The sequence below is a fragment of the Macrotis lagotis genome, chromosome 1 (assembly GCF_037893015.1).
Source record: "Macrotis lagotis isolate mMagLag1 chromosome 1, bilby.v1.9.chrom.fasta, whole genome shotgun sequence".
Classification (NCBI taxonomy): Eukaryota; Metazoa; Chordata; class Mammalia; order Peramelemorphia; family Peramelidae; genus Macrotis; species Macrotis lagotis.
In genome coordinates, this window is record NC_133658.1 from 158,487,996 (window position 1) to 158,502,374 (window position 14,379).

Here is a 14,379-nt window from a genome sequence, read left to right on the forward strand (position 1 = left end):
AACAAACATAGCTCTGGTAATAATCTTACTTGAGAAAAAAATGTCTCTGGAAGTAATATAGATATCCTTGGTTAAGTGCACTGTGTATTTGGAGTCAATGCTTGGCATGGGAGAAATAGGAAAGGCAGATTGTTGATTAGAACTTGGAATTTTTTTATGCTCCTCTGGTTCATTTGGTTGTATTTCTGTTTGTTCTGTAGGTTTACATGGTGTGGATAATGGGATTTTAATATTTGACAAGGTTCGAATTCCAAGGGAGAATCTCCTGGATAAGTGAGTAACTCTTCTCCAACTCATTAATTTCACTGTTCATATAAAAGGATTATCCCCCCAAAGTAGGCTCAGATGTCATTAATCCCAAAGAGATTTCTGTCTTCTGTGTCTGGTTCATTCTTGGGATTATAAGATCATGGAACCAGAAGTGGAAGGGACTTCAGGGAGCATTATTCATTTTTCCTTGGCTCCATACACCATTCCTGGCCACCACTCCTCTATATATGGTTTCCCTTATTAGAATGTAATCTTCTCAAGGGCAGGGAATGGTTTTTTTAATCTTTTATTTCTTTTGTATTTGCTTGTTCAATGTTTAAGTCACATTTAAGTCCTTAATAAATAGTCATTCATTCAGTCATTCTCCCAGACTTATATTTTGGGGATGGGTAAATTCTATTATCTTTTGTTTCAATTCTTATCTAACCCTTAATCACATGCAAATCAAAACATCACCCTCATTATATTATTTGTCCTCTTTGAATTGAAAGGACCACCACTACCACTACCACCATCATCATTTATCTAATTCATATTCTTAATTTTTCCAGATGAGGAACCCAAACCTGGGGAAGAGAGGGTGGGGGGAATAGAGAAGTATTAGGCAACTTGTTAAAGCTCATATAGGTGGGGAACAAGTGCTAAGCTTTTATAAATATCTCATTTGATCCTCATAACAACCATGGGAGGTAGATGCTATTATTATACATTTTACAGTTGAAGAAACTGAAGTAGACAGAAGTTAAATGACTTTCCCCAAGTCACTCAGCTAGTCAATTTCTGATTTCAGACTTGAACTCAGGACTTCCTGGCACTAAGCCAAATGCTATACTGCAGACTTTCGTCAATTAAGAAGATCTGAAACTGGGTCCTTTTATCCCAGAGTTAGTGCTTTTCCTCACATTTAGGAAAAATTGGGTAGCAGTTTTTTACTTTTTTGAGATTATTATAAAATAAGGTCATGAATTAATGATAGTTTTTGTTAGTTTGCTTTTAAATGATGTTGGAAATGCCACATCAGAATTACTCTAATGTAAATGGAGGTTGGGTATTTGGGTCTTTGCTGCAAATAGCATCACACCACCGCAGACAAACAGATTGGGTTTCTGCAAAGATGGTTCAAACTTTTCTAGGAATAGAAGAGGAAGTAGCAGTGGTTCTGCTACTTCCTTATCCTTTAGTAAGATATGTGACCCAGACAATACTCAGAGGTCCTGCCTGTTGGAATCCTGCTCATTAGCCTAATGCCAAAACTAAGGAAATATATTGACACAGAATTGAGGAGGTAGACAAGTGAACTAGAAAAGAGGACATATGTTTCTCATATCTCATCGAGATGAAGTGGAGAATTAATTGTATATGCAATTGAATTTGATGAGGAAAGCCAACACCAGAGACTGAAAACAATTTGATGCTTTCATAGGCATCATGATCACCTATGAAATCAGCATGGGGCAGGTAGACCAAGGCCAAGAATGAAGATTAAGTGCACAGAAAAGCTGACCAAAGGGCACAGAAGTGGTTGGATAGCAGATCACTCAAACCCAGATCCTGAAGTAGACTCCAGGGAAATTTTATTTCAACAGAACATCTGCTGACATTGCAATCCTGTCTGTCATTTCTGGGGGTTAGTGAAAGGGAACCAGTTTCTATCTTTCTTGGACTACTCTAAATCAAGTAAGTTGTTACTGCTAAATCAAATTAGTTGTTACTGCTAACCTCAGGCAGGTTTACTGTTAATGTTTTTTTTCTTCTTCATTCACTTACTTCTCTGTATATTAATACATTCCCTCAATAGAATGTAAACTCCCTGAGGGAAAAGAATGTTTTATATCTTTGTTTATATATCTTTGCACATTGTGGATTTTAGGATTGGATTGAACTCATTAGGGAGTGTGCCAAGGATCCTTGCATGCCATTCCACCTGACTCTCTCTCTCTCTCTCTCTCTCTCTCTCTCTCTCTGATGGGAGGATACATACACCTGAAAGAATATACCATTGTTAGTTCCATCAGTTCCACTGATAGTATTTTTAATCATGTGATTTTTTTTTATAACATGTACCATATTCTTCTCTTTCCTCTTTTTTTTCTGCTAGGTTTGGTTCAGTGGCACCAGATGGACAATATTATTCACCCATTAAGAACAAGAATGAAAGATTCAATGTTATGTTGGCAGCTCTGACACCATGCCGATTGGCTGTGACTTTCCAAGCCATGGGAGCAATGAAGGTAGCTTTCCCTTCATTTCTCAAGTGTGAATGCAAATGTTTCTCATCTTTGCTTCATGAATGTTCCCTAGTTATTACTGTATTGAGCCTACCACACTTAGAGGCTGAGTAGCTCTTCAGAATGTCAGAGCTGTTTAGGTCAGTTGGTTAGAGCCTGGTGCTAATGAGGCTAGGATTAGAGATTCGATCTCTATCCAGGCCAGATGGCTGCATATACAGGAAAATTTTTGTTCCTCAGCTACAGATGCACCCTTAACGCCAGCCATCTGTTTCACAGATGTGTGGTTCATAGATTAGGAAGGGCACTGGGTAAAAGAGTGTGGATGACTCAGTATAAAATCATCACCACTACTGGAAAAACAATGGCAAGCTCATGCTCTTCTTGTGATGGATCAGCAGAATCTAATGTGTTGATCAGCATATTTTTTATTTAATTCTTTGGGGTGGTCTTATTTGTCTATGTGTGATGGTGTGATGGTGTTTGCAGCACATGTCTGAGTTGAAGTTGTAGAAAATGGTCAGTTTCCTCCAAGATCCTAGGGTTGTACTCCTGGAGTCTTAGATACCTTAAGCTAGGGAGAGAAGTCATTTAATCCAAACCTCATCCAAAGTAGGTATTCTTTCTTCAACATAGGCATAATTTCTGACAAATGGTCAATGATAGAACTCACTTCTCCCAAAGTAACCAAATTCTTGGGGTGGGGGTTAAAGAAGAGGGGAACTGGTTCTAATTGTTAAAAAAAGTTTTTTCCTGTATTTGAGCCTTTATGTTATGTCTTCCTGTACTTTCTAGTCATTGCTTTTAATAATGATAACTGGGACCCAATAGAATAAGCTTGCTGAGCATGGCTTACAATTCATGCTATTGGGGAGGTTAAGGCTGGGAGATTTCTTGAACTTGGAATTTCTGAACTGCTTTGCACTAAGTCTGTCAGATGTCTGTTAATGATGAGCCCCTTAAGAATGATGAGACCCTTAAAAATGGGACTGGTGAAATCACCAGGCTGCTAAGGAGGGAATATTGGCCTGTCAGAGACAAAGCAAATAAGTCCTGGGACAGTCAGGATGGCATCAGTCCCATGAGTGTCTCCTATACTTCTCCCTGGAGTGAGCTAGGGACACCCAATCATATTTTTTTATAAATTTATTTGTCTTTCTAACTACATGCAAAGATAGTTTTCAACAGTAATTTTTTTGTAAGGATTTGAATTCCATTTTTTCCCCCTTCCTACCTTACCTTCCCCTTCCCCTTGTCGGTGAGTAATCAAATAAAAGTTATATATGTATAACTATATCAAACATATTTCCATATTAACCATGTTGTGAAAGAAGAATCAGAACAAAAAGGAAAAAACCATGAGAAGGGAAAATATAAAACATAAAGCAAATTAAAAAAAAATTTGAAATAGTAAACCTTAGTCTACATTCAGACTTTATGGTTTTTCTGGATGTGGATGGTATTTTCCATCAAAAGTCCTTTTGAATTATCTTTGATCTTTGTACAACTGAGAAGAGCTAAATCCATCATAACTAATCATCTCACAATGTTGCTGTTCATATTTTCAATGTTTTCCTGGTTCTGCTCATTTTACCCAACATCAGTTCATGCAAGTCTTTCCAGGCCATTCTGAAGTCCTGCCCCCCCCCATTATTTCTTATAAAAAATAATACTACGACACATCCACATAACACAATTTGCTAGCCATTCCCTAATTAATGGGTATTGCTTCAATTTCCAATTCTTTGCCACTCCAAAAAGAGCTACTATAAATGTTTTTGTACATGGGACTTGTTAAAAATCATTTCTTGTGATTTCTTTGGGATACAGACCTGGTAGTAGTATTGCTAAGGATTGACACCCAATCATTTCTAAAGTCTAATCGATCTCCCACCCACCAAATACTCCTTTAAGTACCTGAAGACATTGATCACTCTGTCAAGATTCTGGTGTGGGTACTTCGGAGGTGCTTAATACATGCTTCTTGACTTAATACATCTACTTCATTTTATAGATGAGAACACTGATGACTAGAAAGCTGAAGTGCCCAGGGTTCATAGTAGTAAATAACAAAACTAGAATTTGAGCCCAGGTCCTAAGCAAGGACTTTCAATGTACATTCTTATTGTTCCAATTTTTCCATTAATTAATTAATTAATTTGCTTTTTAGATTTATTTATACATTACTAAAATAGTCTTGTTGTAAGAGTAACATAATCCCCCCTCCCACAAAAATAAAAAGTCTCATGAGAAATAAAGTGAAAGAAGAAAAAAAATGTGCTTCAGCCTGTGTTCTTATACCATCAGCTCTGTGGATTGCCTTCTTTATCATAAATACATCAGAGAAGTGACTTACACAGTTGATGTTGCTGATTGTAATTCCTTCCATTTATTTCTCCCCACTGCCAATTATTATATTTTCTCTCTCTTTTCACTCTGTCCCTCATCAAAAGTATGCTGTGGGACAGCTGAGTGGCACAGTGGACAGAGTACCAGCCCTGGGGCCAAGAGGCTCCAAGCCAACATCCCACCCCAGAGACCCAGCACTCACCCATTCCTGTGGTCCTAGACAGGCCATCCAATCCCAACACTTTGCAAAAAGTAAAAAAGAAAATGTATTATATTTGACTATCCTCTCCTATGATCTACCCTCTCCTCTATCCCTTACCTCCCCCTCCCTCCCCCATCCCCTTTCTCCCATCCCCTTTCTCTCACCCCCTTTCTCTCTCCTTTTTCTTCTAGCTTTCTATGCCCTATTAAGTATATATGTTGTTTCCTTTCTGAGCCATTTCTGATGAGAATGAAGCTCCCTTATTCCCCCTCACTTTTCCCCCTTCTATAACATTGCAAAAGCTATTTCTTGACTCTTTTACATGAAATGTCTTAGTCTATTCAACCTCTTCATTCCTTTCTCCCAGTACATTTCCTTTTAAACCACTGACTCCATTTTAAAAATATATTATACCTTCAAATTCAGCTCTCTCCTGTGTTTTGACTATAAAACCTCTTCTAACTGCTCTAATAAATGAGAAGGTTCAGAAAGTTCATATGAGTATTATCTGTATCATCTTCCCATGCAGGAATGCATGCAGTTCATCATCATTAAATCCCTCATCATAATTTACCTTTCTTGTCCACTCTCTCTATGCTTCACCTGAGTCCTGTACTTGGAGATCAAATATTCTGTTCAGCTCTGGAATTTCAATAGGAACATTTGAAATTCCCCTGTTTCATTGAAAGTCCATCTTTTACCCTGGAAGAAGATGTTCAGTTTTACTGGGCAGTTGATTCTTGGTTGCATTCCAAGCTCATTTGCCTTCTGGAATATTATATTCCAAGCCCCATGAGCTCTTAATGTGGATGCTGCTAAGTCCTCGGTAATCCTGAGTGCTATGATATTTGAATTGTTTTGTTCTGGTTGTTTGTAGTATTTTCTCTTTGACTTGGGAGTTCTGGAACTTGGCTATAATATTCCTGGGAGTTATTTTTTTTTTTGGATTTCTTTCAGGAGCTTGGTGGATTCTCTCAATTTCTATTTTGTACTCTGATTTTAGGATATCAGGACAATTTTCCTATAGAAATTCTTTAAAAATGAAGCCAAGGATCTTTTCCTGATCATGACTTTCAGGTAGCCCAATAGTTTTTAAATCGTCTCTTCTCAATCTGTTTTCCAGATCTGTTGTTTTTTTAATAAGATATTTTATGTTTTCTTCTCATTTTTCATATTGTTTTATTGTGTCTTGATTCCTCACAAAGGCTTCCTTTAGCTTTATTCTACATTTGAAGGATTTGTTTTCTTCAGAGAGCTTTCTTATCTCCTTTTCTAACTGGCCAATTCTGTTTCTTAAGTTATTTTTCTTCTCATTTTTCCTCATTTTTGAACTGTTTTTTTCCATTTGACAAAAACTAGTTTTTAATATGTTATTTTCTTCAGTATTTTTTGGATCTCCTTGACTAAGCTGTTGACTTGGTTTTCATGGTTTTCCTGCATCCCCCTCATTTCTCTTTCCAATTTTTCCTCTACCCCCCCCCCCTTACTTGATTTTCAAAATCTTTTTGAGATCTGAAATAGCCTCAGACCAACTTCTATATTTCTTGGAGTATTTAGATGTAGGAGCTGGAACTTTCTCATCTTCTGATTGTGTGTTTTGGTCCTCCATGGGGCCAAAGTAATTGTCTATGCAGGTTCCTTTTTTTCCTTTCTGTTTGTTCATTTTCCCCAGTCTGTGCCTGGTTTGGTGTGCTTCCTATTTTTGGGACACCCCTGAAAGGACCTCAGTATGTGAGGCTCTGACTGCTCTCCTGCCTGTGCTCTGGTCTGCGGATGGCAATAGGGGGCTCCTAGAGTGCAACCAGGTTCTGAATATGGACAAAGCACAAGAGTCAAGTACCAGGGCCAGAGGAGAGATGTTGACAATCTCCCCATACCCTCCTTACATTCCTTGGGCTGAACACTCTGGGAGCAGCTGCTGGGTGGGTCTGTGTGCCTGCTTCCCTTTCCTGGGATCTGGGCTGTGCTGAGGGCCATAGCTATGCTGGTGGCTGCAGCTATGCTGAGAGCCCCGCTGGCTTCCACTCACTTTGGCAGAGGTTTCCCTACTAATCTTCCATGTTCTGCTTGGTGTTCTCTGGGTTGCCAGGTCATGAAACTACTTCTGCTGCCAGGCTCCCCGGGGACCCAGTGGGCTGCTCTGGGAAGACTGGAGCTCCTTCACTCTGGTGCAATAATCCTGGTTGTGCTGCCACCCTCTCCACCCCCATGAAACAGTTTTCCCATGATTTTCCAGGTTACCTTGGGCTGGAGAATTGCCTCATTGGATCTTTTTGTGGGTTCTGTATTTCAAAATTTAGTTAGAGGCATAATTTTAAGGTTTTTGAATATTTTTGAGAGAGCTCCTAGGCGAAACTGTTCTCATGCTGCCATCTTGGCTCTACCCCTCCTTGTCCCAGTTTTTTTTAGGTTTTTTTTTTTGCAAGGCAATGGGGTTAAGTGGCTTGCCCAAGGCCACACAGCTAGGTAATTATTAAGTGTCTGAGACCGGATTTGAACTCAGGTACTCCTGACTCCAGGGCCGGTGCTCTATCCACTGCACCATCTAGCCACCCTCCAGTTTTTAAAATATGCATCAGCAATCAGTAAATCAGCAAAGAATCTATAATTTCATTAATGCAGAGAAGTCTCAGTATAGGAATTCCCTCTACCAACTTAGATTCTCTACAGCCTATTATGTCTTAGTAGATGTGTCTTGTGACATATTTCAGAAGCAAATGACTTGCTTAGGGTCACAAGGCAGTGTCAGATATGGGATCTGAACTCAGATGTTCTGATCCCAAGATTGTCTACTATAAATCACTTCTGCCTTTCCAATATCCTTCCTAAAAAATAGTATCTAGGATGGGACATGATATTATAGATATAGCCATTTTATGACATTTCTCCTCCAATAGAACTGTTTTTGATCTTATCTCCAGTTGAGTTTGCAGTTTATTCAAATCCCCTGACCCATTGTCTAACTACATTGGATTCAGTCTTTCCCTGTACAATCAGGTGGCATTTCACGCTTTCTGAACTGCTGAGATTCCACCATTTTGACCCAAGATGTGCTAATAATAATGATATTTGAAGAAGACCATGACATCAGGGAGTTGATGTGAATTGTATTTTAGTGTGGGGGTGTTGTGCTGAATCATCAGCCTCCCTTTCTCTTCCAGAGCCACCTGGGTCCAATAGCCAGATATGAATCAGGTCTACTAGAGATGGTCCTAGTAAGAATCAAGTGTCTGAGGATAGATTCAACCTCCCATCCTTCTCACTCCTAGGCCAATGACTGTTCACTGTACCACCTAGCTGCCCTACAGATGTGCTAAGAGAACCAGGGAAGGACTCTGAAGGTGTGCCTTTTGGTACCAGTTGTGCATTAAGACCTCTTCCACTTAGAAGATAGTCCATTTCATGAAATTCTAGCCATAGACACACATAACCCAAGGATATAGGCTAAGTCCTCCCCAAGTAACCAGGTTTTCCAGAATTACACTGCCATGTCTCATAGAGGTTGTATTTGACTCTCTTGCTGACTGCCCTTCCCAACAACACAGCTCTTCAGTATAAGACCAGTTAGGAAATCCTGCTCAAGAAACAAGTTTATGTAGTTTGGCTGCAGAAAACAGTCAGAGAGTGAGGCTGGTTCCATCCTCAGGGCAATTGATAATAGCTCCTACTATCCCATCCCACAACTGAATTCATAGGTATTTATTAAGTCCCTTTGAGACTAAAGCTAAGCAAGGTGTCCAGAATTTGAAGGCAAAAAATGAAAAATAAAAACCCCATGTCTTTTGTCATCAAAGAGTTAACATTCTATTTGGGGAAAAATGACACCCAGAGAAGTCAATGATCATACTTACTAAAGAGGGAGAAGTCAGATAGAAAGGAAAGTAATTTAGGATGGGGACATTAGAAAAGGTCTCATGGAAGAGGTAGCTTTTGAGCTAAGTAGAAGTGAGGAAGGAGGACATCTCAGAAATTAGGGACAAGCAAAACCAAGTAGACAGGGACTGGATTATCATTAGTCAATAAACATATATTAAGCACTTACTAAGTATCAGACAGTACTAAGTGGGGAGTGGGGAGTCAAAAAGTGGTCAAAGACAGTCCCTGTTCTCAAGGAGCTCTCAGTCATGGCAAATGTCAAATGGGAGTCATTTGGGCTAGAAAATGGCTAGAACATGTAAACAAGACACATCTATAGGGGTGTGCAGGAACCAGTACTTATCAGTTGCCATGGAATTATTGTTGACTTTGCAGTTCGAATATATGACAAATCAGGGCATATTTTATTGTTTTGTTGATTTTCTACACTCATGAGAGTGATGGAGGAAATGTTACCAATGTAGATTTAAAATCAAAACTGTGATATTTTTATTTTTTACATTTTCTGGAGACCTGGATATTAAATATTTGCCAGCAATGTAATGGTAATAGATCCTAGGCCTGGAAAGGTAGATCATTGCTAGTTTGTGAAAGGTTTTGAATGCTAACCAGAGAAATTAGAATTTTATACTAGAAGCAATAGGAAATCCCTGAGGATTTTTGAGCACTGAGTAGCATAGTTAGACAAAAAGTCTCTCTTAAGCAGTCATGGCCTTTTCTTCTTGATTGTGGTAACAAATTGAATTTTTTGAACCCAAGTGCTGGATTTACTTTACATTTATCTCAGCTAAATTTCTTCTTATTAGGATCATTTAACACATAATTCCAATCTATTCAGATCTTCTTGAATTGCAGCTCTGTCATCCAACTTATTAGTTATCTCTTCTAGCTCCTATCTTTGAAAATTTGACATGCATGCCACCTACATCTCAATCTAAGGTAGTGATAAAAATGTTAACCAGAATAGGTGCATGGAAAGAATTCCAAAGCATTCCTTTAGAGATCTCTCTCAAGGGTAAAACTGAGTTACTGCATCAATACTCTGATACTACTTGTTTAGCTGGCTACCTACCTACCTATTTTCATCTCTCTTGTACACAAGACTATCATGTGACTCTGCTGAAATCTTGGCATATTAACTTTATGGTATTTTCATGATTCACCAGTTAAACGATCTTGTGAAAAAAAACAGGCATCAGTAAGCATATTCTTACTGAATCTGCTGACTTGGAGTGATCACCCCTTTTAAATTTTTTTGTTACTTTTTAATTAATATTTTATTTGTTTTCCAATTATATGCAATAGTAGTTTTTACCTATCATTTTTTGTAAGGTTTTGAATTTTACAGTTTTCCCCCCACCCTCCCTTCCCTCCCCCATTCAAGGCAGTTTGATAATCTTTACATTGTTTCCATGCTATATACTGATCAAAATTGAATGTGTTGAGAGAAAAATCATATCCTTGAGGAGAAAATAAAATATTAGAGATAAGTAAAATCATGTAGTACACAAGACACTTTTTTTAAAAAAAAATTAAAGGTAATAGACTTTGATCTTTGTTTAAACTCTACAATGCTTTCTCTAGATACAGATGGTATTCTTCACTGCAGATACTTTGAAATTGTCCCTGATTATTGCATTGATGGAATGAGCAAGTCCATTAAGGTTCATCATCACCCCCATGTTGCTGTTATAGTATACAGTATTTCTCTGGTTCTGCTCATCTCACTCAGCATCAGTTCATGCAAGTCTTTCCAGGCTTCTTTGGTATCCCATCCCTCCTGATTTCTAATAGAGCAATAGTATTCCATAACAAACAAAAATCACAATTTGTTCAGCCATTCTGCAATTGATGGACATTCACTCAATTTCCAATTCTTTGCTACCACAAACAGGGCTGCTATGAATATTTTTGTGCAAGTGATGTTTTTACCCTTTTTCATGATCTCTTCAGGGTATAGACCCAGTAGTGGTATTGCTGGATCAAAGGTATGCACATTTTTATTGCCCTTTGGGCATAATTCCAGATTGCTCTCCAGAAAGGTTGGATGAGTTCACAGTTCCACCAACAGTATATTAATGTCATCCAACATTGAACATTGTCCTTTCTGAGCATATTGGCCAATCTGATAGGTGGAGATGGTACCTCAATCTCCCCTTTTTTTTAAATGAACACAAACCATTAATCATCTCTTTGATAAAACATTTATGCATTTTGTCAGTGATTGATGCCAATCTTGGTTAGTTTTTAGTATCTATTATGCTGCTAATAAAATCTACTATTGATAGTTTCTACTATACTACTAATAGAATTTAATATTTCCTCTTGTTTGAAAATCAGGGAATATTTGCTCATCTCTAGTCCCAGTACCTCTCCCATTCTTCATGATTCCTCAGAGATTACTGACAATAATTTGGCAATCAATCATAGGCACAGCACAGTGCTCTGCTTAGGTCATATCTGAAGAACTATGTTCATATCTAGGTTCCAGATTTCAGGAATGACTTTATTAAGCTATAGTACAGCTGGCAAGGGTGATCAAGGTAAGGAGGAGAATAAAAATCAAAGGGACTGCTTAGTTTAGAGAAGGGACAACTCTTCAAGGATATGATTGTAATATTTAAATATCTGAAGGGTTGTCCAGGTGGAAGAGGAATTATAAATCTTGTCTGCTTGGCCTCAGAAGGCAGATCAAGAGAGCTGAAGGAAACTTGTAGAAAGAAAGATTTTGACTTCAAATAAGGAAAAATCTCCTAATAATTAGAATTTTCCAAAAGTGAAATTAGCAATTTTTCCCCAAAGGGTAGTGAATTCTTCCTCATTAAGAGATTTTTTAACTGGATGAGACTTTGTCTTCTAGTAGATCCTCCATAGAGAGGATTCTTTCTCGGGTATAGCATGACCTCTAAAGACCCTTCTAATTCAAAGATTTGTTCAGTATATTGGGTGTCATCTATCCAGGTCATGTTTCTTGAACTCATTGAGGATGATAAAGAGCTTTCTCACCATCTCCTCATTCATCTTAGTTTCAAACTTAGGGTTTTCCAGTCAGCTTGGACTGAAAAACCCTTTCTTGCCTTTTAAATTTTGTTTGGCTACCTCCAGTGCTTTCTCCATCTTGGTTTCTGCCCTGGGTAATAAAAACTAGTGTAGAGGAAGATGAGGCATACATCATGTGATCATAATCTCAGTGTCAACCCCTGATGATGCTCCTTTTCTGGTCGGAGGAGGCACTTTTCCTTTGTCCACTGACCCTGATCTGTGCCCTAGTGGACAGGACACAAAATTACTAATGTATACTAAACACTTTGTTATTTAGTTCTTAAGACTTACAATTTTATAGCCTGGTTACAGAGATACATCTTCAACTGAAAGTGTTGAACTTTAAAATAACAACAAAAACTTAATTGTTTCAAAACAAAATCAAATACATTTAAAATTTTTGGTTTAAACAGAGATATAATGTGATTCTTTCATAAGTGGCTTAGAAGTTCTACTATAAACACATATTTAGGAAGGAACAAATTATTCCACAACAATTGCTTTGTGGTCCCAAACCATTTTTCCTCTCTCTCTCTCTCTCTCTCTCTCTCTCTCTCTCTCTCTCTGTGTGTGTGTGTGTACATGCACACACATCTATTTCAACAATTGGTTAGGTGGTCTGCTGCTAACTTCTGATGTTATTCCAGGCTTCAATCATACCTGATTAGATGAGCTGTATCACCAATGAAGAAACTAAGACAGTTTTGTAATGAAGTCACTGGTCCTGAAGAAGTAATATTAGATTAGAATTGCATTGATGGAAATGACTGGAGAGAAAAGTGATTTCAACTTTGTTCTAAACAGTAATGGCAATAACTACAAGTTTAAATAACAGAATTCTTAAGAAAAACCCTGGTGGTGTCTCTCTGAGAAGAGCATTGGAAGAATATAAGGAACATTTGCCTTCTGAGAACTGTGAGGTCCAATTTAAGAATCTTATACTAGTACTAATTTCAGTCTCTGTAGCTATAAGGGAAGACCTCATAGAAATATAATTTTTCCATTTGAACAGAGTCTGTGAATAAGAGATCAATGGGAGTAAGAAGAGGTGAAGATGTTCTGAGTGAAAGATGGGATTTTTCAGTAGTCATTTTTTAGAGAAGACAAACAATGAGATGGCCAATAAAAAAGTAGATAATAATAAAAAAAACCCCACAAAAACTCCCACTCCCATCCTCCATTTACTTCTGCTGCACAGGGGAAGTTGATTCTGAAACCTAAGTATAAGCAATTTCTTTGTAAGTAGTTTACAAATCCAAACATCTAGTTTGGGTAAATTTCAAGGAAGGAGATAAGGGCAATCTACCTTGCTTTGGGGTACCAAAGTGGGGATAGGAGGAGGAAGGGACAGAGAGGTGGGAATCCATTTACCCCTTGCTAACTAAATACTTAGGTCTGTTGTTTCTATGCTGTTAGAGGATTGCAAATGCTGTCAGTATCCTTTAAATAAAATAAAGCTTTGGAATAAAACCCTAGTCACCTCATCTAGTTGGGGTCATTTCCCTTAAAACACAAACTCCCCCTAGCTAAAGTCCCCATCCTGAAAGGTGCTTCATACCTAATGATTAAAAAATGGCAATACTAAGAATCAAACACTGACTCTGAGATAAAGACATGGTAGGAATATTTGAAATCAGTGATCAAAAGTTAACTGCACCCTTAACAAAACCTTATATGAAATAAATACCAGTGACACTAATAAGAGCACCTGCCACCAGTCTCCCCCAACCCCTTCAATCCCTCTCTATTACAGAAAGAGAACTTGTCATATAATGATAGGATCTGGCCAGAGCTCTGGTGGACATCAGATCCAACCTACACTTTTGTGGCCCAACTGATTTAATCAGCCATGATAGATAGTGACCTTGGCTCATGTGATCTCATCTTGAGTGTCTCCAGTGAGGATGATTTCACCACCTTTCTTGGCAGCTCCTCCACTTCTATGGCTATAATACATGACATATGTTTTCCCAGTTGAAATTTAAGCCTTTCTTTTCTATTTTTTGCTTTCACTGATGAGTGGGAAAATGGCCCCCTTTCCTTCTCTTCTGCCTCCATTATATATTAGGAAACTGTTACTGTCCCTTCTCACAATGATATTTTTTCTCGAGGCCAGGCATGCTTAGTCCTTTTAAACTTTGCCCAGAGGTCTTATTTTTCATGGTTATCTCTCCTTCCATTGCTCTTTTTGGTCCTTGAATATTTTCTTTGAAAAGTTTGCCTAATAGGCCATCTCATTTGTATCTAGAATATCATGGCAGATTCAGTGATTAACAGGAACAAGAGAATACAGAAATTAAGATGTATGGCCAATGGAGGGGAGGGAGATTTCTGGATCATGTTCAAAAATAGGGAAAGGCTATTTCAAATGAACAGAGGTGGGGGAATCTATGTAAAGGAGTAAAGGATTCT

The 14,379-nt window shown here is 38.1% G+C and overlaps 1 protein-coding gene across 1 annotated transcript in view; it reads left to right on the forward strand.

The window, feature by feature from the left end:
• ACOXL (acyl-CoA oxidase like) overlaps window positions 1–14,379 on the forward strand; it is a 518,534-nt gene that overhangs the window by 88,904 nt on the left and 415,251 nt on the right. The window contains exons 8-9 of the mRNA XM_074209273.1: window positions 201–273; window positions 2,369–2,501. Coding sequence (XP_074065374.1) covers window positions 201–273; window positions 2,369–2,501 — 206 coding nt within the window. The remainder of the gene's footprint in view (window positions 1–200; window positions 274–2,368; window positions 2,502–14,379) is intronic.